A 25,127-nucleotide genomic window follows, 5' to 3' on the forward strand; every position below is an offset into this window, starting at 1 on the left:
GGGTCAGAAATAACATGAACGGTTGCAACAAATCACTGCTGCTTTGGTGTCTGACTCGCGATATGCTGACCGGGATCATATGAGGAGAGTTTTCTTCATATCTTTCCCAAAGCCATGAAAGAACCGAGAGAAATGCTTTTGTTGGGTAGAAGCTTGTAAACGGCAGGAGTTTACAGTATATATATATATATATATATAGTGATTCGTTCACTGAAAAGATTCGGTCTTTTGAACCCATCGTTCACTCACGAGCCAACACGACTTCTTCCCGTCATGGCGTCCCGTGCCCTGCAAAAATGTGTCCGCTCTCTCGCCCGACCATCGCTGCGGCTTCTGTCCGCTAACCTGGCAATGAGAGCCGCTCCGATCCCTGCGGCAGCTGCTCTCCGACCACTCTCTTTCGCTGCAGCCAGTCGGAGGACGCGGTGGCTCTCCCAGAACCCCGTGAGTGTCCCCTATCATTGAGCTGCTGTGGCCTAGCGTGTGCCGCCATGACCTACCGACGCCTTTCAAAACAGTTGCGGTTACATAGCAAGCGAAAGCTCATGCTGGATAACCGATTAACGGGGTGGGCAATTAAAATATCATGCCGTGACCAAAATCTCAAAATCGGCTATATTTATGCCTTACGTATGGCCCCACATCTCTTGAAACGTCAGTTTTGCTAGCTTGCTAACTAAGTTGGAGCTTCATGTTTGTAAGGTGGAATGGATGTTACTCCTCATTTTGTTTTAACCACAACAATTTTAGTCAGTCGAGTATTTCACCGGATCTCTGGAATGATATCAAATGGCCGAATCGGAGATCAAAACATTGAAGAAAAATATTGTTCAATAACATTGCATTGATGGAGCTGCCTCCCTGCTTCCAGATCTCCTCAGGCGTTTTATGCAGGCAATACGGCGACCTGCCTCCCCTCACTCTTGAGTCCATCAAAGACCGCGTCATCTATGTCCTCAAGCTCTACGACAAGATTAACCCCGAGAAGGTCAAGTAATGTTCATACACTTAAAAACAATCCACAACATAGTTTGTAAACGCTGTGTCCTTGAACGCCCCTCAGCTGGAGACGACCTCCCACTTTATGAAAGACTTGGGTCTGGACAGCCTGGACCAAGTGGAGATCATTATGGCCATGGAGGATGAGTTTGGTGAGTGTTTTGTCCATTCCTTCCTGTAGCTATTGATTAATTCCTCTCCTCTGCAGGCTTTGAGATTCCCGACGCAGAAGCAGAGAAGTTGATGACTCCTTCGGAGATCGTACAATACATCGCAAACAAGAAGGATGTGTATGAATAGAATAGAAATAAAAATCCACTAGAGGCAAGTCTTTCATGGGACATTCAGTACCGTATTATTCCTCAGAGTTTGACTTTTTTTTTTTTTTTAACGCAGTGTCACATCGTTGAAGCTTCACAGCAAGACATCACCAAATGTGTCCACGTCCTGTATTCGTGGTGTTATTGGGATCTGCTCCTGCTGCAGTCTTGCGTTTGTATTTAAGCTGAAATAAAATGTCTTTGTTTCCCCCCATTCCACACATTTGTAATTCTTTTGAGTTAATAAAGAAATCATCTCGGCGTAAAGCTTTTTTTTTTTTAAAGGACAGTATAATTGGAGTTTGTATATTGATCATCTCTTTCAGTGAAGCATAAAGAAAGAGGAGACATGATGGTGATTGTTAGTCTTTTATTGAGGGTTGTACCCAAGTTATACAGCTTTGTATGCTGGCTGAAGGGGCCAGAGGTTACAAACAGTAATCAGTATACGAGTACAGCCAACAGAAGACCTACTACCTACAAGTCTACACCTTAGTACACATTCTCTTAAGAGCACTAAAAATTCAGAAAAAAAATAAGGGAAAAAATACTTAAACCAAGCAAAAAAAAAAAAAAGTAAAAATATTAAATGAAACCAAACAGACAGCATCAGAGGAGACATTCATATTAGAGCACACTGGAGTTGGTTTTAATACCTTGTCATATTAGGCGACTTCGTTCACTTTTTTTTTTGTTTTTAAATTAATGTATCAATATACCGAAATAAAGATTGTCCTTCAAAAAGTGCAGTTCCCCCAAAAGTGTTAAGATAAAATCCTGTGATGACCCGAGGAAGACGTTTGAAAATAAAGTTACTTCCTGTCGTTTCTAGGAGAGGAAGACACCCCCCCCTCGATGATTAGAGACACTGTCAGTACATATTCTCATATATATAGAGAGAGATATTATTGATTCAACAGTCTCCCAAAGCAATGTGCATAATAAGAGGTGATCCAACTAGACACTGGATTGATAGAATCTCTATAAAAAAGTTGTGTAAAATTTGCACTTTCGCCAGTCTATCGCCGAGCTGGGAAAAGAAACGAATGGACCTGACCACGCACCCACTTCCTGCTACAACTGGCCCGGCGGTTGCTAGGTAAACCTTTTTTTTTTCCTCTCCATTATTAGTTCATTATTAGTAGTAGCAGTAGGATTCAATGGCACAACATGTTTGAGGAATATTATTGGGAATCCCGTCAACTTTTTTTTTTTTTTTTTAAGGTATTTTCAAGAACACAACAAAAACCCAAGTTGGACATGGAAGCCTGGGTTCAACACTCCACTGCATAGTCTCACTGAGCGACACCCACCCTCTTTGTGCTGGTTAGACTAAAGCTTTTGTTTTTTTTTTTGCGCATATTTATACTCCGACAAAAAAATAAAAAGACAGCAGATAATCACAGTTTATTTTTTTTTTTGGGTGGCGGGGCATCGTTTTTGTGTGTCAAGCATTTTTGATCGACAATAATTGCCACTGGGTGTTTGCGCACAGAAGAGTTCAGTCAAGAGGAGAACATAGTCACATTATTCTTCTTAAATAATAAAAAGTAGTAAAGTATCACCTGCCAGCTTCCCTCCCGCCCCCCCCTCCCCTCCATCTTGGGAAGCTGCTAGGCAGCCCTGGAGATTGTACAGTGCGCTCAAGGTGGTTCTCGCTCAAAAGGTTTTCCTTAAATCATTGCAAAACACTTGGCTTCAAGCATTCCGCATTGTCCTGCTTCTTAAACACACACGCACACACATTCATAAAACACCCCCCCCCCTTGTCCCTTTCATTCCCGCTACCACCTCCATTTGGCATCATCTTATGGAACTCTTGTCAAGCAGTCACGTGAGGATTCCACTTCGACATTTAACGGGGGGAAAGAAAATGCAGTCATGCTGCAGAAAGGTCGGCTAGCTAGCGTTACCCCCTCAAAGCTTTCCAAAACTTTATCGCCATTCTGTAGGAGGCACATATTTCCTTGGCAAAGAATATCTGTGGTAACAATGTGGTCTTTATCAGTAGTTTACGGACATTAAGTTTTTTTTTAGCAAGCCGTGACACAAAAGCTAACCCTCCATCCTCCTTCCAACGCTATTAAGAAAGCTGTCTATGCAAGAAGGCCGAAAAAGAGGAATTGAGAAGAACCTGGCGGAAGCTCGCAAAGCTGGAGAGAGAACACCCTGCTGAAACTGAAAGATCATCGAAGATGATGTTCGTCGAGGTTGAAGACAACCTGATGCTGGATCAGTGAGAAGAAAAGCAAGTGGGAGCTCGAGCAAATCCAGAATCGGGCAAGCTGTTCGTTCCAGAAGACGACAAGTGACAACCTACTGGCCAGGCTTCCTTGTTTTTCCTGCTGTCCCTGTGACTGCCTGTTGCCATGACAACTAGCTGTTCACTACAGTACACCAATATGAAATTAAACATCATCACTGTCCAATGAAAAGCAAACATCCCGACATATTTGTTTTTTGAGTCACTTTTTTTTAACTTCAAGTAAATAACTTGAACTGGGTTGCCTTTGGATAAAATAGTGCTTTGCCGCCACCTTGCGGCATCTGTAGGCCATTAATAACTTTTTGGAGGGGGGTAAAAATGTTTCTACTGGACAGCAACAAGTGGTTGGATAGGAAGGTAAGCAATGAGACAACTTGCTGCTTCTCCAAAGAAGACAACACCATCTTCTCCATTTACACAATTTACCCTGTCACTAAACTATAACACACACACACACACACATTCATCCATTTTTGCAACAAAATAGAACGCCATCAACACCAGCTTTACGAACAGCTTTTGGGTAAAACCCAAACCCACCAAGTGCAAAATCCAAGGCTCCTCTTTTCAACATGTCAGTTAAGTTAATCACAAAAAAAAAAAAATTCAGATGTTCCTCTTGATAAATCGCGTCTAATAAGACCCACAAAAACACAGTTTAAGCAAAGAGATGTGGAATTAAGTAAACTAAGATTTTGATTGAATTATTTGGTAGAGCAGTTCAATACTAGCGCGCACGCAAACACACACGCACACACACACTTGTGGCTAATACTCATTGTTAATCACTGCTCGACTTAAAAACGAAAGCCAACGTGTCGTACTTGTCAAATAAAAACCACGCGCACTGAAGAGTTTAAGGTCCATGGCTTCGCTAACGCTCATGTGCACTCGGAAGCTTTTTTTTTTTTTTTTTTTTTTTAAAGCCCCTCCCCCTCCACACAAAAAAAGAAGTTGAGCATCATGGGAGCTACACGACGACCGAGATGGGACATCTATGAACATGGACGCACATTCACACATTATTGATCAGGTTTAAGATGCCCTCCCCTCCCCAACAATACAATCATATTCCATTTGTAAACAGGTAGAAGCCACTTGACTTGTTGTTGCATGTGCGGACACAATTGGGATCAAGGCAATGAAATGTGGACGACTTTTGCTTCACTGTTTATAAAAACAAAACAAACGTGTTGCTTCTTTCCTTTTTTTTTTCTTTCCCCCCCAAAAAACAAAACACTGGCAATGAGAGCTAAATATGTCGTTTAAAATGTCGTACTGAATGAAACATTTAAAACTTGTCGGACATGAAAAAGAAAAAAAAAAAAAAAAACACCTCTCAGTAGGCCGTGAGAAGCTACAGTATGCATAGATACAGTTTCGCCTTTCTCTTGGTTTATACAACATTTGCACTCCCCTCACTGATTTGAACTCGGGTGGAGTGGAGGAGACACACACACACACACACACGCACACACAAACATGATCTCTCGCACACGCACACACTTGGACCCCCCCAACCCTCAAAAGACAGCATATTGAAAGCAGTGTGTTGAGCTTCTCCAGCTTAAAGCAGTTATTTGGCAGAGAAAAAAGAAACTTACAGACCATATCATACATAGTTTTCAGTGCTAGAAGTTGGATTTTCCTTTCCTACAAGGAGGAGGAGTAGTCGTTTTTTTTTTTTTTCTTCTCTTTAAATCAACTATAAGGGGGGGAAAACTGGCTTGATTTCCTGAGAACCATTGCTGGTTATTTAGCAGACAGAGGAATAATTCAAATAACCAACACCATGGCCAAAAACACTGATCCGAATTCCCAGAGTTACAAAGCATCTTCTTCATCCTCGCTAACATTATTTTTGTGATTTTTTTCTTCTTTTAGAAATGTTTTTCTTTTTTTTCACAGTTTTATATTTTTTTTTAAACTTTTTTTTTTTTTTTTACTCCATCTTCTCTTTAAAATGAAGGATGAACACACGTTCCGCCTCCTAAGTCTTGTAAACAAGAGGTTGCAGTGTGGCACCTCCAAAATATTGAAAGCCTATTCTGAAAGTGCTGTTCCCACCCTTGCCCTTGTGGGGGCGCTAGGGAGGGCTTGCTAGATAGGCCCCGGCCCCTACATTAGGGTAGCTGGGGCTTGCTAGTCCCAGCTGCGGCTACAGTCCTTTGCACTGCAGAGCTCAACGTTCTTTAGTTTTCAAACAAAACATTGGTGCAATACTTTTTTTTTTCTCTCTTAACTATCCCGAGATAATCCTCCCGAATTAGTTTTTTCTTCTTCTTGAATTTATCTGTTGATCTCAAACTCCACGACAGGCGTGCCAAGGCAAGAAAGGAGCGCGCGCAAACACACACGCGCACACACACACTGTACAGCCACGCATACACGGTAAGGACCTCAATGAGTAAACAGCTACACTGGAAAAAACTGGCTGCTCCCTCTATATTGCAGATTAAATATATACTGAGGAAAAAAAAAAAAAAAAAAAAACACATTCAGTGCAAAGTTTAAAAAGCTCTTACTCCAACATTGTCAGCAAAAAAAGAAAATAATAATTGGAATTTAAAAAAAAAAAAAAAACACGACGAAGGAAACAAATATATATATATTTATAATAATGAGCTCAATTGAAGCTTTTTTTTTTTCGGTGTGAAAGAGCACTACCTGGAAGCAAATATCCATCCGTTCACATTATAGAATTGGCCTGCAGGATTCAAGTATTCCGACTGATATGTTTTTGGGCTAAAACAAAGTGGACATATGTGCAGAGAGAGAGAAACGTAACTTGTTTTCCACAGGGGGGGGACCCCGTTTTGTTGAACATCTTGTCATAAGTGAGTAGTGCCACTTCTTTTGCTTTTCATTCTGCTGATTATTGACAATTTGCCACTAACCCTTGCCGACGCTCACTCACATGGAGTCCCCGGCGCCGGCCAGGTGATCCACCGGGAGGAAGGAGCTGATTGGAGAAGGGCTGCCGATCCTTCCTGCCTCCGTGCCGCTGGGGCTCCCCCACAGGCTACTGGAATAATTGGGCCCGCCCCACAGGGAGGAGCCGTGGAGATCGCCGCTGTTCCATTGGCTGGGCTCGGCGGCGCGGCTGGGAAAAGCGTGCGACTGATCCATTCGGCTCTGAGACGAGCCGATGGCCTGCCAGCCCGAGGAGGGCGTGGCCAGTGACTGCCCTTGTGCAAAGAAGCGGCTGATTTCCTCCTCGCTGGCGAACTTGGCCAGAATAGTCGTGTTCCCCAAAACACACCTGGGCGCAAGAGCAAGGGGGTGAGCGTTTTTGTTGTGAAGGAAATGACGGGTGCAAATATCTTACATGTGCAGGCTCTTCTGAGCCTTGGCTGCCTCATCCTTGGAGCTGTAGCACACCACAGCGTTACCGTGCGGCAGGTTGAGGTGGAATGTGATCAGAGGGCCATGCTGCATGCACAGAGTCCTCAGCGTAGAGCCGTCAATCTGTGGGAGCGTTGGAGAAGACGTTAACGGTGCAGACCGACCGGACGTTGTACGTAAGTTTGATTTTGTGTGTATACCTGAGGTGTGAGGTTTTTCAGAACAAGCCATTGGGTTCTCCCTGAGCTGTTGCTGTCACCCCAACTGGAGCCTGATGGCGAACAATCGATGGTTAAAATGTGAAGAAGAAAAAAAAAGTTTTGTTCACTTTGTGTTTCTATATTTCTCACCAGGTGCGTATGTGGAGTCAGTGGACCCCCACCCACCCAGCCTCAGGGCCGAGCCATCCCAGCCGGAGGAGGCCGAGTTGGGCTTCTGACCGGTGAGGCCAGGTGGAGGTCTGGAGGGGGCCGCCACGGACAGCGCCTTGGGAGGCAGGGGGACCTTCCACAGCTCATGGGCCAGAGAGGAGTTTGATACAGAACCAATGCCGGGAGACCATTTTGACTCACTGGGTCTGGCTACATGGACACGGGGGAGCACAAACAACTTTGACCTCAAGGAAAATCTGACCTGTTAAGTTCTGAATGCTTACCTGAAGTGCTTTGTGCTGTACTGGTGAGGGAACCGCTGTGGCTGGAGGCACGAATGGATGACCAGGCACTGTTAGAAGGCATCGTGGTGTTCAGTGATGAGGATGGCCCTGGTCAAACGGAGAGCGGGGGGGTTAGGGTTAATCTCACTCCTTACCGGATTCTAGTACCACTCACTGAAAATTTGCATTCACGACTTACCATTGTTCCTGTCCCTGAGGTGGTCTGTGTCACGGACGGTGTTGATGGAGAGGTTATTAATGACACTACCGGGGGTCACGTAAGGGTCAGTTTCAGGATCAATGTTGGGGTAACCTTTCCAAGGTTCACCGGGTCGGAACTCTGCGCACAGACGCGGGCTGTTAGCCGCTTGCCGGGCAAAACACTGTCGTCTGACTGTGGATAAATGACGTACCTGGGGGCCAGGTGACAGTGTTTCCATGGGGTGGCGGGGAATTGGCACGGGGCGGCCAGACGTCACCCACTGAGCCCATTGATTGGCCGGGAGGACTCAGGGGAGATGGGCCGGGGGACAGGAAGTCATAAAAGGGGTCCTCCAGACGCAGCCCTGACGAAATAGCACCTGCGGGACCAACATGATAACAGGAGACACGTTAAATTACAATTTTAACATGATCAATCACTGAGATGTTTGCCATAAATATAAAGTCATGTGTACCAGATTTGCTGTTCTGCTCCAGAGGGTCGGCAACCCACAGTTTCTTCAGCCTGGACTGGGGCGGTTCTTTGTAGCTTAAAGCTCCGCCAGGATTAGTCCCAACACCCATGTCCAGGGATACATTCAGGTTAGGGTTCAAGCCTGATGGAAAGAACAGAAGAAACATTTAGATTTGACAAAACAATTCATTGACGCCATGCCGTTTTATTGCTGAACATACTTAAAGGGAAGTTGCTGAAGGATCCAATTGTGGAAGTATCCTTCACCATGTCAGGGCTGTTGTGGGGCAAGTAGCTATCCAAGTATGGTTTAAGGGCTGGGGACTGCTTCAGTAAAGAAGCGTCCAGGTGACGTGGAGGCTGGATCATTGATGGAGATGAACCGATTGGGCGAGTCTAAGAAACGGCAGTTACAAAATAAGAGACCCGGACTAGAACGTTTACAATGAAGACAAACAAACCTGCTCAGACGGTCGTCCCACGGGCATCACTCTCTGGTTCTGGGCCTTCTGTTGCTGCTGTTGTTGTTGTTGCTGCTGCTGCTGGAGAAGAATAAGACGCTGCAAAAAAAAAAAAAAAAAGTTAAGTAGATCCGTTTGTATTTAGCTGGTTGTTGATTTGACCATTTCTGGCACTTTACCTGCAGCTGGGTCAGCTGGTTGAGTTGGGAGAGCTGGTTAAGCACAGCCACCTGCTGAGGGCCTAACAGAGGGTTCAGGGCTCCAGTACCACCTGGGTATTTTAACAGGGGTGGAGGGACCTGAGGGAAAAAAAACAAAGACAAATGTTTTTATGAAGGTCATTTTGCTCAACCTTCAGTCGAAGGTGACCTTACGCTACCTGAGAGGGCATGATGGGAGGAGGCACTTGATTCCGGAAATTGGGATGAGGGAGTTGAGACTGCATCCCACCGCGGCCCTGTGCTAAGCTGTTGCCACCCAGCATTGGGTTTACATTCTAGGTAAAGCCACGAGAAAACAAAAGCACATTATTTTGACAGTCGACAATGATATTGCATTAAAACTATCATGAGCACAGGTAGAAAACATCCATCCATCTCGACTTTGCATGGAATAAACCTCAACGGTCACTCAAGCCGTAAATGCATTTAAGAGACTCGGCAAACGGGGGGGGATGCAAAGCGAGACCTTGATGGGAAAGCAGATCTTTGTTTTGCTCGCGTACTCACCTGCCGAGAGACGCCAGGGTTAGAGTGGGCGGGAGATGGCCCGGAGTCGTGACATAGGATAGGCTGAGTGGAAGCGGGAGGGGAAAAGCTCATGCTTTGACTGGAGCAGCGCTCGGCTGAAGCGGAGAGGGGAGCGGACAGCTGCGGAAGCAAGGTCGGGTGGCGGATTGGATCGCAAGCATGGGGGGGAGCATAGTGCCAGCCGCACACGAACAGAAAAAATGTGGTTAATTTGAGGGAAAGAGTGAAAGGAAGCGTGAGGTGGTACCAATACAGCAAAGCGTTATATCTTGTAGGAAAGTGTGCAAGAGCAGCAAAGCCAAGAAAAAAAAAAAACTGGCAAGCAATTAATGATTACTTAGTAATATTGTGATCAGTCATCTATTGAAAGTACAATTCTCTTAACACGAGTGAAGTGCAGTGCATCAAAGTTGCCACTGTGGGGCGCAGCAAGTTAGTGCAAGCACTACCATATTTATTTTGGAAAGTTAGCGTCGCGGGAAGTTAATTTCCTTTTTTTTTTTTTTTTTAGGAGTGAGGGTTCACCTTGTCATAGTAAGAACTACGATCCATGGGCGAGTCTTTGGAGAGCTGGTGTTGGGACCCAGCATTCTTCCCCATGACTCCCCCAAAATCCATCGAGTCCATGCGCTTGTCTTGCACCATACCTGCTCCAGTTTTCATGGAGTCATCAGGAGAGTCTCGCTGGAGAAGGAGAATGGCAAATACAATTAATTTGGGTGATTCAAGAATTAAGATGGGCGCTCAAAGAAAAGACATACGATGCCATCTTGATAATAGCTTTGGGGATGAGGTAGCGTTTTAACGACTGCAAATGTTTGTCCATCATTAGCTAAGTGTTTTTGGTTTGTACGTGATCCACGACATGCCAAAGAACCTCACTGGCAACGCCCGTGGTCAAACACTTACTGAAAAGCTCATGTTGTTGAACTGGTTCATGAACGGTTTCATCCACGGCTCGTCTGGTTTGTTTACAGGTTTATTCATCTATAAAAACAACAACAGTTCAATTTATTACACCCATTGAAATGAGTCACAACAAATGGCACGTTCTAATTAGTGCCAGTGTCTCGGAGGTAGATAAACAAACCTTGAAGGATCCCTTATGCTTGTAGTTCCAGGTGTTTTGGTCATGTGATCGGTTATCCTGTTGGTTGTTTGTCCACATGCCAATCTCTACCTCCTCTTCCTGGTCCCAACTGTTACCCATAGAGTCATCCCCACGCCATGTGTCCATCGGTTTGGAACCAAGACCTGGAAAGGGTCACACAAACAAAAGGAATCATGAACATTCATCTTTTATTTTTTTTTTTTAAATGGAGGTAAGTCACTCACCAGACTTATGACGACCTCCCCAACCAGATGTAGGTTCTCTATTATCCCGACTGGGTTCATTCCAACTCGAGCGAGTGTCCACTGGCTTCCCCCAGGCAGATGTCCCATTGTCCACTGTCACGGGCGGAGTCGAGCTGGGTTCACCCCATGTTGAGGACTCTTTCTGCTGGGGATATGCCTCACCCCAACCTAAAAAGGAAAAAACACCATTTAGGATGTCGTTTCAAGTACTGGAGGCTAATATCAGAGCTCTGACCACACCGTGGTCATCATACAACATTCAGAACATAGCAGCCCCCCAAAAAACAAGCATGAGAATATTCCTGCAGCCAACTCCCACCCTCTTCATTTACGAGGGTTTGTGTTACAGTTGAGCGACAAGCCCTGGTTGCATCTCCTGAGATGCCAAGGATACCTTCCGAGTAAAAATAGGCCAGATCACAGGGTGGCCTGAGGCTCCGGTGTCCCACATGTACCGAGGCAAGTACGCATTGACCTGTCACGTTAAAAGATTTCAAAATGTTGGCAGCTTGTGTCTGGATGTCCCCTCCTCCCCATTAACAAATGTATCGCCCTCAAATCTATTAAGATGAAGAAGCTGCCTAGGTGGTCCCCGAACTTCCTCATTATCCACTCAAGTTAGCTCACTCGTCAGAGTCCCGGTATAACCCCAAGCGCCCCTCCCCTCCCTTTCCCCCGGCCGGCTCTTTCACACAGACTGTTCCCGTTTCCACATAAGCCAACCTTGTCAACTGCGTGTCTCGAAACCCTCACAAAAGTCTGCCTTTCTATTGAGAGCGCAATTGGCAAGCGAGAGAGAGAAAAGGCGGAAGGGAGGCTAATAAGAGGGGGGGAAGCTGCGGTGTGGGGGGGGGGATTTGACGATGCTCTTAGCATTCTTGAGGGATGACTCAACCGCGTCTGCCAAAAACATTGCCTCAAACACAATGGCTGTATGTTTGCTGCTCACCGAAAAAGTACCCAAACAAATTGTGAAAGTAAAAGAAAATACAATGCCGTTATAAAAATAGCAACGTAGTTTCTTGTCATTACAGGCGTACAGACTCGGCTTGTGCTAACATGCCCATATTAGCTTCATTTCACAGATATTTTTCTTCTCCATTTCTGAATTGTCTATACTTGTATTCAAGCAAAATTATACAAGAGTTAACCCCCCCCCCCCCCCCCCCTTTTAGGAATGATGGAGTTATGTTATGAAAATGAACCCCAAAACTGTCACCAACATCAAAATTCAGATTTTAGTGAACTCACCTGAATTGCCACCTTTGTCTTGCCCATGAGACTGCATGGACTGCGAAGGATGTGTCGAGCTATGCGATGCGTGAGATTGGTGTTGAGAAGATGGCCCGACATTGTCCTGGTCTGATTGGCTCGTTCGATTCCACATGTTGACAGCGCCGCCGTGGTATTTCACTATTGTAGAAAAGGGAGATTCAAATCACGGTAAAGTGAAAATCAATCGGCACGGTTCAGATTTCGTTTAGGTGCCCTTACCAGGGTCTCCCCAAGCTGAGGTTCCATCATCAATCTCCATCCGTCGACGAACGGATTCTGGAGACGGCTCCTCCCACCCAGTTGCGGCATCGTTCTTTTGACCCATTGTGGGCATGGGACCTCCCAACCAGCCTGATGACAGAATCAATCCCTCGGTCAAAAGTCCTTGAGATGTTTAAAAGTGTACATTAACTAACTGGCGTTAAGATATTGACTTACCCGTCGGCTTGTTGTTGGCCCTTGACATATTGGAGTCTGGACCTTTTCCCCACTCGTTGGAAGTATACGAGGGCTTAGAATTGGAGTCGCCCCAGTTCTGGGAAACCTGGTTGTTCTTCACTGGCTCTCCCCACCCTTGGCTTTTATTTTGATGACTGGGTTTGGAGTCGCCCCAGTTGGAGCCAGGGGTGGGAGTACTCTGGTCTGGAGTATTTGACCCTCCGCTTCCTCCCCAGGTGTTGCTGCTGTTGGTGTTGGTTCTCCCCGGCTCGCTCCAGCATCCGGAACCTGATCGGTCGCTGTCGCTATCCCAGCCTACTGACCCGGCACTTTTGTGGGGGTCTCCCCAGTGGTTGTTAGACACTGCTCTGGCACTATCTCCAGCTTGACCCCAGCCTTCATCCTCATTGCCACTGCTGGAACTCCAGCCTTGCTGCTGTTTGGGGGCATTTGTCCATGTATTGGATCTGGAAGGGGCGAATGAAAATTTGACATACGTGCACAATATGTCAAATCGGGCAATCACTTTCAGCAGTTGGTCAAGAACACTCACCTGTCATCTTTACTGTTGTTGTTGTTGCCCCCTTTGTAACCGGATCCATTATCCCAGCCACTTCCCGGGCCTCGGTTATCCCACCCGGAGTTTGATTGTGGCTCGCCCCAACCAGAGCTTCCAGTATCTGTGCTCGCAGAACCTGGACCATCACCCCAACCTGTCAATATGAATTGAGAAAACATTTTTGATGCTGCCTTAAGTCGTCAAAAATGTCCCCTTAAATGTGATGTTGTTCTCCACATACCTGTACCCCCAGAGGTCTGGCTCGGAGTGGACTGTGAGGGTGTTGCTGTTCCCCAGCCGGAGCGTTGTTTTCTTTCATCTCCTCTGAGAGCCAGTGGCTGCCTGTTGATGGAACTCACATCCCAAGCAGTATTCTGTTGTATGGGCGTTTGTCCCCACCCGGTATTCGATAGGACCCTCGGGTCCACATCGATTCGACTCGGTAAGGCGACGATTGTTGCCGGATTGTTGACTTTTCTTCGATTCCCTCCTTTCGACAGGACGTTCTCTCGGTCCGAGCCGGACTGGCCTCCGGAGCTCTCGCCGCTTCCCTCGCTTCCTCCAGAGCGGCCCCAGCCCCCTGATACCCCAGCCAGGCTTGCGCTACCAGGCCCTCCGCCACCCATGCCTATGGCATCGTCCTCCAGGCTCTTCCAGCCATTGTTAGCAGCACCTCCTTTTTGACTTTCAGCCTCCAAATGGTTGTTCCCGTGGGTTGTTCCCCACTCTCCATTCGACAGCTTGTTCGACGTGGACGAGGAGGACGAGGAGGAGGAAGATGATGCGCTGCTTCCCCAAGGGCGAGGTACCCCTAAAGAAGAGCTCATTGACGTTTGGTTCACAGTCCCTGGGATTTGTCCTGCAGAGGCCGGGGTTTGATTTGTACTGAGACCCCAGGGGTTGTTGCTCTGACTCGGATTTGGGTTACTGGCAGGCCCTTGATCCCAGCGTGAACCCCCGGTGCCATGGTGGTTGTTATTATTACTCTTAACAGCAGCAGTAGTGGACATTTGGGAATTGCCAGCCTGCATTAAGGCAGGGGCTTGTGGGTTCACAGTGTCTGAATTGGGGGGACCCTTCTCTCCAGAGTAGGTAGATGCATCCCAAGGCGTACCAAAGGTTCCGGGACCCGCCATCTCTCCGTGGGGGCGCTGGGGGGCGGATGAAGTGTTTCCGTTGGGCAGCAGACCACCATGCCCTGCTCCTCCGATGGAGCCCCAGGAGCATTCGCCGCTCAGTTGAGGCGAGGCGATAGAGTTTGGTGGAGCGGAGGTCATTGTCGTGTTAGTAGTAGTAATAGTAGAAGTAGTAGTAGTATTCATCGTCATAGTGTTATTTGGTCCGTTGGGTTCAGTGTTAAAGTTGGCGGGCGGCGGGCCACCATTTCCACTGCTGCTGCCTCCTAACACATTGCTGCTTGATGTACCATTATTCACCTCCATGTCTTCCATCATACTGCTTTTGTCGGGAGCTGCCATGCCACCCCATCCCATCAAGGGGCCTTGCTGGGGAGCGATACCCAATTTGGAATTCATCCCCTGAGGCTGGAGAGGACGTTGGGGGCCCAGGGTTGGATTTTGTGGCCAGGCACCATGGTTGGCATTTGGGGGAGTCAAGCCTCCGATGATGCTGCTGCTTTCGCTGGAAGCCATCATGGGGTTGCCTGACTGAGTGCCCCAAACACTGTTAACAAGCTTGTTATGGTTACCCAAGTTATTGCTGCCAAGACCGCTGGACCCGGCCACGGAGAAGTGAGGGTGTCCAGTAATGTTGCTATTTCCATTTTTTGCACCACAGATTGTTCCGACGCCTCCGCCGTTAACCTGACAACTATTGCCGTTGCTGTCTCCGTTCATCGAAACGCCGACCATCATGTCGGAGGAAGGCGCGAACGTCGACGGAGACTCGGCGGAAGACGCGTTTGCTGACATCATCCCGGTCGTCGCGGCGAGCGCCGCAAAGTTATTCTCGGAGCCGGTCGACGGGCTCGAGTCCGCATCCATGCATTCTGACGCCAACTCGGGGTCGGATCCTGACCCGCAGCCGGAAGAGGACGAGGAGGAGGAACAAGAGAAAGAAGACGATGACGGGGGCCAGACAGAAGAACTAGTCGAGGTGGGGTTGTTGGCTTTATCTGTGCTTCCGTCCACTAGGACCTTTCCCCAACTGCTGTTGCTGTCACCGCTGCAGGGAGAGCCAGAAGACCAGGGAGAGGGCTCATACTGCGAGTCCAAGCCAGGGTGTTCCAGGCCTTGAAGGAAAAAAAAAACCCAACAGAAGCCGTGTTATGTACTTTGACAGCGTAACAATGATCTCATTATTGGTTCAACCTTTGGCATGCAACAGTTCGGTGGGTGTGGTTGTAGACAGCCTTCTATTCACTAACAATAAGTTTCTTTTCCTCGCTAATGTTTTGAAAAAAGTACCGGGTGTTAACATTGACTCATCTGTTGCCATTTTCAAAGCAAGAACAAAAAGCATGCGCCAGCTCCAATTAATTCATCAAGCACCATGGAAGCAATAACAACAGAGAGGAAATGGAAAAAGGTGTTGGGAGAGCAAATTGGGTTAAATGGTCAAGAACAACAGGTGACACAATATGTATATTACATCCATAATGTTTTCTCCTCATTCAACTCTAAATATGGCACGAGAGAAATACAAGAGGTGACTAGCTAGCTAAGCGGCACAACACTAAAAAGGAACAAAAGAGGAATTGAAAAGAAGAAAGGGAACGTGTAGTCACCTGTTTGATTAGGGGAATGGCTGACGGAATCCCGAATGGGAGCCATGCCTGGAAAGAGAGAGAGAAAGGTGAGAGAGGAAAGCTGTCAGTGAGATCTTTACCTGAGGACACAAAAAAAAAGGAAGCCGGAGCATGGAAAAGAAGAGTGACTGAACAGAATAAGTAAACAAAAGTGAGAAGGGCTTTAAGGGAGAAGAACGAAAGAGCATTAATGGGCAGACTCAGCTAAATGCAAAACCAAAAATATTACTTGTTGATTCAAACCAAAAATAATGACAAGATTGGCTACATTTTGCCACAAGTTGGAATAATTGACTTAGTCGAATGAAGTTTTTCCGTCTGTGTGCGTGTTTTGTCTTTGAGCATCTGCTCAAAATCTGTGTAAACAACATTAAGCAGGTAGACAAAGGAGAAAAAAAAAAATCCGGTTTGTAATGATTCAGGCCTTGGGGTGCGGTTTAGATGTTCGAAAGCAAAACAAAAAAAAAAGTTTCACTCGTCTGACTGATGAGACAAATGACATTCATGAAATTCATGGAGCCTGGCATGTCAATATTTTCAGATTTGGATTATTCGACTCAATATTGAAACTCGGTTGGCAAACGAAATGGTTCAGAACCAAAATGTTTGCAAGTGTCTGCTCCTTACCTGCGAGGGCAGCCCGCTGCTGCAGCTCGTATATGGGCTTGAGGGCCTCCCCGGGTTGACAGGAGAACGTATTTTCTCGGGTTCCCAGGGTGACGAGGGAGAGGGGGACTTCTTGAGCAGGTACAGCCTCAAGGGTCTGGAGCGAAGAGGCCGGCTTGTTCAGAGTGGGCGGCTGCTTGATCGGGCCCCCTTGGCATCGCTGAGGCCTTGATGAACACTGAATGTGCGTTGGTGTGCGGGTATTGGAGAAAGGGGGTGCCGTTTGGATTCCTGAGGGGGAAAAAAAAAAAACAGTATAATTATAGTCAATAGTGTTGAACCATTCATTTCTGCAGATTTGAGATACAAAGCCGGCAAAAAGGAGAATATGGACCCAGGTAGCCTTCAGTCCAAGTGGACAAGTGTATTTGACAGTTCCAAGTGTGTGTACAACTCTACAGACCTTCCAAAGAGGTTGGAAGGTGTTTCCGCTCTTCCTGCCTACTGCAGCAGTACACGAGTCTATTTATAAACGAAGTTCAAAAAGCTTAACACTTACTTCACTGCTCAATACATATAAGCAAACAAACCAGTCCATGTGTGGACAATGGAGAAGCGCTTGGAGGTGATGAAGCTTTTGAGTTTTGGGAGTTTTGTTATGAAAAGTAATAGCGAGCTATCTATTTTGGTTTTCTTTGCAAAAATGTTTAAAAACAGTAAGACTGGGCATGCTGACAAGGCACACCGACGTCTGCTCCATCTTTAGTTACTCTCAACTCACTATCTGAAGCCCTCGGCATACAGCCAGCATTTCGCCTTCCACGACTTGCTCCGGCATATTTTAAGATCAATACGAAGACACACACAACAGAATTACTTCTGCAACGGCTGTCGGAATGAAGAAAATAGAAAAAAACAGCCTCCACCGACTGTGCCAGTAACACAAAACAACTGTCTGATTCCACGGAACCGAGTTGTTTACATTTCTCAGGCTTGACTCATAAACGTCAAAGTCGAAATGGCTACAAAAACATCGACTGCGAGTACTCGTAAATTAATACAATTTAAATATGCTACAAACTAGCCTCTCATCATACAAGCTACATTCTTAAAATGTTTGTGTTGCACTATTTTCTGCAGTTTCCCTTCTCGCACAGCCGTCACATGGGCCCCAAAAGGTTGGCAGCGCCGCGACGGGTGCGATCATCTTACAGACGGTTGGGAGGAGGGAGACTGGAGAAAACATGTTCACAAAAGAATAGGAACAATTAAAAGAGCAAAGTAAGAACAGGGGGGGGAGGGAAAGGGGGGGGAATCGGAATGTAGAAAGAGGAGTGACATCTTTGAGGATGATGCGAGTGGAATGCAGCTGCAGCTTGGAACATGTATGAAAAAGCAAAAGGGGTCAGCCAGCCAAGCTCAAGAGTGCCGTGTGAATTCTGCACAACTTGTACTCCGTGCACTTTTCATGGGGACTTCAGATCCAGTCCACAATTGACTTTTGTTTTTACAATGACACCACATGTACAATTACTGTCATTCCGGGATCGGAAGAAGCCAAGAGGAACTTATTTGACTACATAAAAAAACCAAGTTCCGTCACCTGAAGTGAAAAGAAGAGAACTATTTAAGGTCCCGAACATGGCGGATGATATAGAAACTAGTAAGGATTTTAAAAAATAATAATACAAATAAAATATATATTAATAATAAAAAATATATTTATAATAATAATAGAAAAAATAAAAGAAAGGGAAAAAAACCCAAAAAACCTCAAGACTATTGCAGGTGGGTATTAAAAGGCCGTGAATACCCTCACTCAAGAGAAAAAGTTTCCCAGAATAGTGTGTCAAAGCTGTTAGGGAAAACACTTCCTAACACGCAAATCCTCCAGGCTTGTCTTGGCTAGATGACCGCACGGGCCAATGTTGCCACAATGTTCTTCAGAGTGTTTAAGGAGCTTATGGAACAGCTGGCTCTTTCCTGAACCCACAATCTGACTTTCACAAGTCGAGCGACTCCAGACCATCGAGCGACGTCTGTGTGTGCGTGGTTCGGGGCAGATAACATTTCGGAGGATGGGAGGGGTTTGGAACTTGTGACACAAACACGGCCATGAGCGAAATGCACGACCGTGAGCTCTTGCTTCGGTCTCCTGCAGGGGAGTCCGTGTTTTTTTTTTGTTTTCTGAAAGTAGCCCAGTCAACAGTTAATTGGTCTTTACCTTGTGTCCACTCCTGTTAGTCTTATCCTCCGTCTTAGTCACACACTGCGTTTCTCGCTTTCTTCCATCCACAACGTGTCCCTTCTGTGGGTGGGTTCCCTGTGGAGAACATTAAACACATTTAAACACATCACCCAAGATAAGCAGTTAATAAAAAAAGGCTATTTTTCCACATTCAGAAATACTCGTGCAAAAAAAATGCTTAAACGCTCATTTTGTCCAAACTGTCTTTGAATAAAGTTTTTTTTTTTTTTTGCCTTCGAGCTAACTGCGTACATTTTCCCAACTGGATATTAGGTTGCAAGATATTGCTTGTGTTATCTGCAGGTGCAGCATTTAGCCTGCAGCAGAAAGATGCAGGCTTCTGTTTAAGCCATTAATGGGATTACAACTAGGGCCTTATTTAGTGACATAAACAGACGTGCAAAAAATAAAAATGCTCAGCTCCAACAATATCATTGTTCATAAATTCATTATGGCACCAAATGGTAAATATATGGTAAATATGTCCGGTTCCGTATTAAGACGGGAGACACCGGCACGCCAACAAAACCATTTTTCGACTAATTAATTTACCCACATGACACAAAACTCAAAATTTTCACATCTTTCCATCGCATCTCTTTCGTTAAATGTAAATGCGGCAACCATTTGGTTCCCACACCTCCCCCCCTGCCCCTGGTAGCCTCGCTCCGTCTTAACCACCAAGTGCTTCAGCAGATGGTTCTGGGTTCAAGAACAACAGCAGAGCATGGTGGGAGCCTCCTGGAGAGAACACACACCAATACAGACAGCATCTGTTTATGAATGGGCGGACAATCACCCATCCCCCCCCCGACAACTCCAGCTGACGTGGGGAAGCAGGCACCGAGAGTGGCAAAACAAAACAAAAATCAAGGCGGAGTAAAGATTAAGTAGGCGAGAAGCACAAGGTCAAAATAACATCTACTGGAAATGCGCTTTCGGTTTTAACTGATCTCATTCGCGAGCCAGACGGTCAAGAAACAAAACATTATCGACAGTCGCGAGCGAAAGCTAGTTAATAACCCGCACCTCAAAATGACAAGGTTATTTATTATTTATACTTGCTTCAGGGGGGGAAAAAAAAAATCAAAAAGTATCATATCGACCTACATTCTGCAGGCTTTGTGCTTACAAAAAAAAAAAAAAGACAAAAGCAAATCTACAGTTGCGTCTCACACAATGCATCCATTTACAACACGGCCAGGAGCCGCGTCACCAGACTGATGAACAGGATTGGCATTCCAAAAACATCTTTTCACGAAAGATGCCCTTTGTTCTGTTTGAAATGCATGAAAATATCTGGACAATTTACGCCACTATTCAGCACATACTTTGCTCTCCATTGTGAGGGAGAAAAAGAAAAAAAAGGGGATGAGGCGCTGCAGAAAACTCAAACAATAACATTGTTGGAAAAGGTCAAAACCGCATATGTAGATTCTTTCAAAACATTTATATTAAATTACACCACAACTACACTTTTACAAGATTGTCGCCGACGACGCCTGTTGCCACAAGCTATCAATTATAGCACACGCAACTATAAACCATTTGGGATTTATGACGCAATACAAATCAGACATCTGCTTGCTGCAAGACTCGTCATAAAAAAAAAACACACACACACACACAGTGGGCGTATGTTTTTGCAAGAAACATTTGAGTCATTCGGTGAAGTCGAGAATGAAACTGGAATCGTGTATTGATTCTATTTGTAGCCTGGAGGAAGTGTTAATCCCTCGCACCAAAATGCAAGATGTGCACCCAAACAAGACCCACAGACATGAAAGGCTGCTCGGAAACACGCTCAAGGATTTCACCCGGTTGGAAGAACAAAAGCCCGGGGATGGTCGCGTGGCTAATTTGCATGCGGCTCGCTACATCATTTGCATTGATTCGCATTAGCATGTTCTGATAGAGGCTTAACACTGAAACCCCCCACCCTCGGCCCGGGCAGTAAAGCCATCACTCAATTAAAAGTGACGAACCAAAGTTATCTTTTCCATACAAACAATCCGACAGAGGAGGCTTTGTATGGATGATTAAGTGGCTTTCCAACCAATCTCCCAGTGGGGGTCACTTTAGGTCATGCTAATTTTGCAATTGTAGTTAGCGAAACAGAACTTTTGCAACAATTAATCAAATACTATATCCGATTATTACCTGCCGACTTGGCTCAGGCTCATTGAAATCTACATTTTCTTGCCGGGATGAGTATTTACACATGTGACAGTAACAATTCCTTTTTTCCGAGAGGAACTCCCAACGTGACTCACAAAAGCTAATCACATTCCTAAACACATAACCAAAGACACTCATTATCATAAAGTTCCCCCGAGCCGAAGCACATTGTCAAGTATTGTTGAGCATTCAACTGTAACCCCCACCCAAAAAAACAAACAAATGCATCCCGAGTTCAAATTGAACGACGGAGGTAGATTTTTTTTTCTGCTCGGCGATGTCTTTTAACCCCGTTAGGTGTGGTTTTACTGCACGCACGAGGCAATGATCAACTAGCATAGCGCCAACCAAATATAAAGTTGAGCGATATTAAATTGTGTGCACATTGAGGACTAAAAGCATATTGGCAACGAGTCGAATAACTTAGCAACTAGTCAGACCTTCTGAAAATATAAGTACCTAAGTTACCATGCTAACCAAAATGTTTTAAGAACTTCAAGAAATGCTCTTCATGGTGAACGTTTACAACATGTGACAAGAATAATTTCAAATTCATCATTAACACTGTTGCATTTTCACAATTAGCACAGACGAACAACTGATAGAGCAAATTGTTGGTCGGAATAAAAACATCCAGTTCGGGAAATTGCACATGCAGGTGATGGACTGGCTGCCTTTTTTCGAGGCTTCTTTGTGTGGCTACATGTGGACAAAGTGGCGAGAGACAATAAGCTCAACACAAACATCTCTGCACATGCACACACACATACACACAAAACATTAGGACCGTGGCTTCTCATTGAGCGATTTAAAACAGCAAAGCTTACTCAGCACAATGCGGCCGAGACCAAACCAGACCCTCCAATTCAATTCAAACGGAACTGCATGTGCTTGCATAAGCGTCAGCTGCCCATCCACCGTCCGCAACCACACACAAACCGCTACAAATATATTTGGGTGCCAAACGTGACGGCCGGGCTCACGCATCACTTCCTTTTATGAGGAAACCTTGAAATGAGAATGGAACTTTGAGATTAGATAAGCAAAAATGGTTTGCAGTTTAGTACTGACCATTTGTTCAGCAAACCTGTTTCCAAATATAATTCATTTGGGGGGATTCTATCATGGAACATCATCAATGTAAGAGGAAGAGTTCATTTAGATAAAATTAGTGCTTTGCTACCACAGAACTAAGTTGAAGTTATTAGACAAAGGGAGTGTTTTTTGCTTAAAGTAAAGACAAAAAGTCTAAAGATGGCATTGTGATTTAATAGTTTATGGAATACCAGTTAGAAAGTAAAATGCACCCATTTTCATCCATATCGGGGGCGGACATTTTGCTACTAGCTATCGTTTGGAAATGACATCACAGACGCTAGGGGCTCAAGTAATGTCCAATCACAACTCAGCTTGCAAATGTCACATGACCAAATTCAGAAAACTCAAAATTTATTCTGCCAAAATCGAAAACGATTTAGCAAGCGAATCTCAGTTCTTCTGAGAAAGCCTTGCTCAAATGGACTCACACACCTGTTAAGATGCTTCAGTTTCTTTGGTGCCAAAAGCTTCCAATTCCGAATCTAAAAAAACAACAACAAAATGCAAATTAATTGGATTAATCTCAAAATCTCTTCATTTGCATTGGCTTGCAATGACTGTTGACAGTGATGTAAGGCAAACAACCACAAAAACTGGTACACTTCTAAGCAAGTATGACCAATTACAATCTGCGAACAATGCAAAATATGTTGGAAAACAAGTTGATCTGCACAATAGGGAGAAAAATCTAAGCAAACTGTTTTCTATGTTCAGGTCCAGCCGGCTGTGTGTGTGCGTGTCTGGTGTGCAGACGGAGAAAGAGAGCGAGAAAGAGCGTTTAGGTCAGAGTTACAGCTCAGGTCCTGATCGGCCATTATCTCCTCAGCTGTTGGCCCACTCACAGCTTTAACCAACATGGCTCCTCTCTCGACTCCACTGGTACTTTTCCAGCGCGAGCGACACTAACAAAAGCCCCGTCGAGAGCCTGCGCAAAAACCTTATTGTGACCCCCTGACCTCGTCTGCCCTGCTTAATAAAGTCTCAAGCATAGAAGCGCAAAAAAAGCAAGGCGATGTGTTTACTGGTCCGAACCAGCTGATAGTTGCCCCTTTACCGACAGAGGGTGTTATAATCGCCTCCGATCTAAATCGAAACTGCACAACTATCCACTCACCAAATTACACCTACGCTGCACCGCATTGAAAAGTAAACGGACAAAGCATTAATCGATCACACGGAAAACCATTTGGAAGCTATCGTGAAAGCAGGCGAGAGTGTTTGCACGACCGCCGAATAATCTGCGTCGTTAAAATAGCATAGCAGCTAATGCTAACAGTAGCTACAAGCAACGACGAAGCTGCTAATTCACTTGCGGGTCGTGTTAAACGCAACAAACGTTGATGCAAAACGCAACTTTTTACTCAGCAAATTGTCTTTTTAAAAAATGCATTAGGTTACATATTATAAGTGAAATTAAATAAAACGCTTTAACCAATAACTATAATGCTAGCTCTCAATACAAATGGTACCTGGCCAGCAGTTCTATAATTACAAGTCAGGAAATGCATGAGCATTTTTATTTGCAAACTGCTTAAAACGGCTTTAACGAGCGAGTTAGCTCAGCTCGATCAACTCAAACAACAGCGACGACGGCTGAACTTATCTCCGCCAGTGTCGATGACGCCCGGTAAGGTTACAATAGCACGGCATCGCGGGGCGTCAAAAAAATGAAGAAACGAAAAAGAAAATGATGGAGAAAATGCCTTACCTCATTGAAGAATAAAGTGCACCAGAGTGGAAAAGGAAAGCCGATTGTAAGGCTAAAAGAATTCCTTGAACGCGCTTGCAGCATCTACGAGGGGAGGCATTCGTCCTGCACGATCGCCATTTTCTTCTTAACTCACTGCTGCTGCTGTTGGCTAACCTTTAGCATTTAGCAGTTAGCTCCAGATCTACTGCTTTCGCCGCTGTGCGCGTGCACGTCTGCGCGGACACCCTGGAGAGACAGAGGGAGGGAGCATTTAATGGGGGCGGCGGCCTGGTAGCCTGAACGCGTATGTGAGTGGGGGAGGATGAATTGTGGGGGTGAGCAGGAAACGCTCTCCACTTCCTCTGACTGAACACAAACACACTACCAGAAGAGCCTAGAAATTAAAAAAGTAAAACCTCGCATGAATTTAAAAATGTTGGTGTTGAATGGAAGGAGGCAGCTGAACTCGGCGTGTGTTGAATTATTTGTGTATTTTTTTTTCAAAACTTTCCAGGACTCACAAAACGTTGATGACATAATTCAAAACAAGTTTTGCTTAATTTCTCTTGATAGCAAACTAGTTTTGCAGTAGTGATGGTGCTACATCATGCCATGTCAGAAATGTCTTATTCTTTCTTATTCTAATAAAAATCTTATTTGATATTCTAAAATATAATTTAAATGTTCTCACCCCCTGTAAAAGAAGCGAGGAAGGACAGAAGGAAGGAAGCCAGGAAACAAGGAAGCAAGCAAGGAAGCAAGCGAGGTAGGATGGAAGAAAGAGAGAGAGAGAAAGAGAGAAAAAGATAAAAAGAGAGAAAGAGAGAAAGAATGAGAAAGAGAGAGAGTGAGAAAGAGAGACAGAGAAAGACAGAGAAAGACAGAGAATGAGAGAGAGAGAGAGAAAAAGATAAAAAGAGAGAATGAGAGAGAGAATGAGAAAGAGAGAGAGAGAAAGAGAGAGAAAGAGAGAGAAAGAGAGAGAGAATGAGAGGGAGAGAATGAGAGAGAGAGAATGAGAGAGGAAGGAAGGAAGGAAGGAAGGAAGGAAGGAAGGAAGGAAGGAAGGAAGGAAGGAAGGAAGGAAGGAAGGAAGGAAGGAAGGAAGGAAGGAAGGAAGGAAGGAAGGAAGGAAGGGTAAATGTAATAAAATAATGTTTCAAGTGCATGCCTTCTTTTGGCCCACAAATTACTGAAGTCAACTCTTAAAAAAAAAATTAAGCTCTATTCTGAATTATTTTTTTATATTTTACTATTGGGCAGCACAGTGGTTCTTTTGCACAATTCCAAACCACCCATAGTAGGTGAGAATGTACGTGTGAAAGGTTTTTGTTTATCAGGGCCCTGTGATTGGTTGTCGACTCGTCCAGGGTCTACCCCGCCTCTGGGACAAAGTCATGTGGGACAGGTTCCAGGTCTTCCTTGACACTAATGAGGACAA

The 25,127-nt window shown here is 45.3% G+C and overlaps 2 protein-coding genes across 5 annotated transcripts; one reads left to right on the top strand and one right to left on the bottom strand.

The window, feature by feature from the left end:
• The first annotated feature begins 230 nt into the window (after positions 1-230).
• On the top strand, positions 231-1,538 carry ndufab1b (NADH:ubiquinone oxidoreductase subunit AB1b). Its single transcript, XM_088356875.1, has 5 exons — positions 231-444; positions 872-988; positions 1,064-1,151; positions 1,208-1,323; positions 1,396-1,538. Exons 1-4 carry the CDS (start codon positions 274-276, stop codon positions 1,297-1,299), a joined length of 468 nt encoding a protein of 155 aa, XP_088213001.1. The 5' UTR covers positions 231-273; the 3' UTR covers positions 1,300-1,323; positions 1,396-1,538.
• A 134-nt stretch (positions 1,539-1,672) lies between these two features.
• On the bottom strand, positions 1,673-23,946 carry tnrc6a (trinucleotide repeat containing adaptor 6A). Of its 4 annotated transcripts, XM_088356869.1 has the most exons (27): positions 23,705-23,946; positions 22,429-22,478; positions 18,697-18,795; positions 16,494-16,763; positions 15,846-15,893; positions 13,341-15,350; positions 13,094-13,253; positions 12,541-13,007; positions 12,322-12,453; positions 12,079-12,240; positions 10,807-10,995; positions 10,562-10,725; positions 10,381-10,458; positions 9,997-10,155; positions 9,451-9,591; positions 9,102-9,218; positions 8,902-9,021; positions 8,723-8,821; positions 8,483-8,657; positions 8,263-8,403; positions 7,999-8,166; positions 7,785-7,925; positions 7,586-7,693; positions 7,281-7,511; positions 7,131-7,201; positions 6,914-7,053; positions 1,673-6,847 (listed from the first exon to the last, which is right to left on the bottom strand). In XM_088356869.1, the coding sequence occupies exons 5-27, from the start codon at positions 15,889-15,891 to the stop codon at positions 6,499-6,501; spliced, it is 5,568 nt and encodes a 1,855-aa protein (XP_088212995.1). In that variant the 5' UTR covers positions 15,892-15,893; positions 16,494-16,763; positions 18,697-18,795; positions 22,429-22,478; positions 23,705-23,946; the 3' UTR covers positions 1,673-6,498. The 4 variants fall into 4 exon arrangements, with proteins under 4 accessions (XP_088212995.1, XP_088212996.1, XP_088212998.1 ...); XM_088356870.1 differs by lacking the exon at positions 22,429-22,478; XM_088356872.1 differs by lacking the exon at positions 15,846-15,893.
• Between the last annotated feature and the right edge of the window lie 1,181 nt (positions 23,947-25,127).

The sequence above is a fragment of the Syngnathus floridae genome, chromosome 17 (genome assembly GCF_059516105.1).
Source record: "Syngnathus floridae isolate MCC-2025c chromosome 17, RoL_Sflo_1.0, whole genome shotgun sequence".
NCBI lineage: Eukaryota > Metazoa > Chordata > Actinopteri > Syngnathiformes > Syngnathidae > Syngnathus > Syngnathus floridae.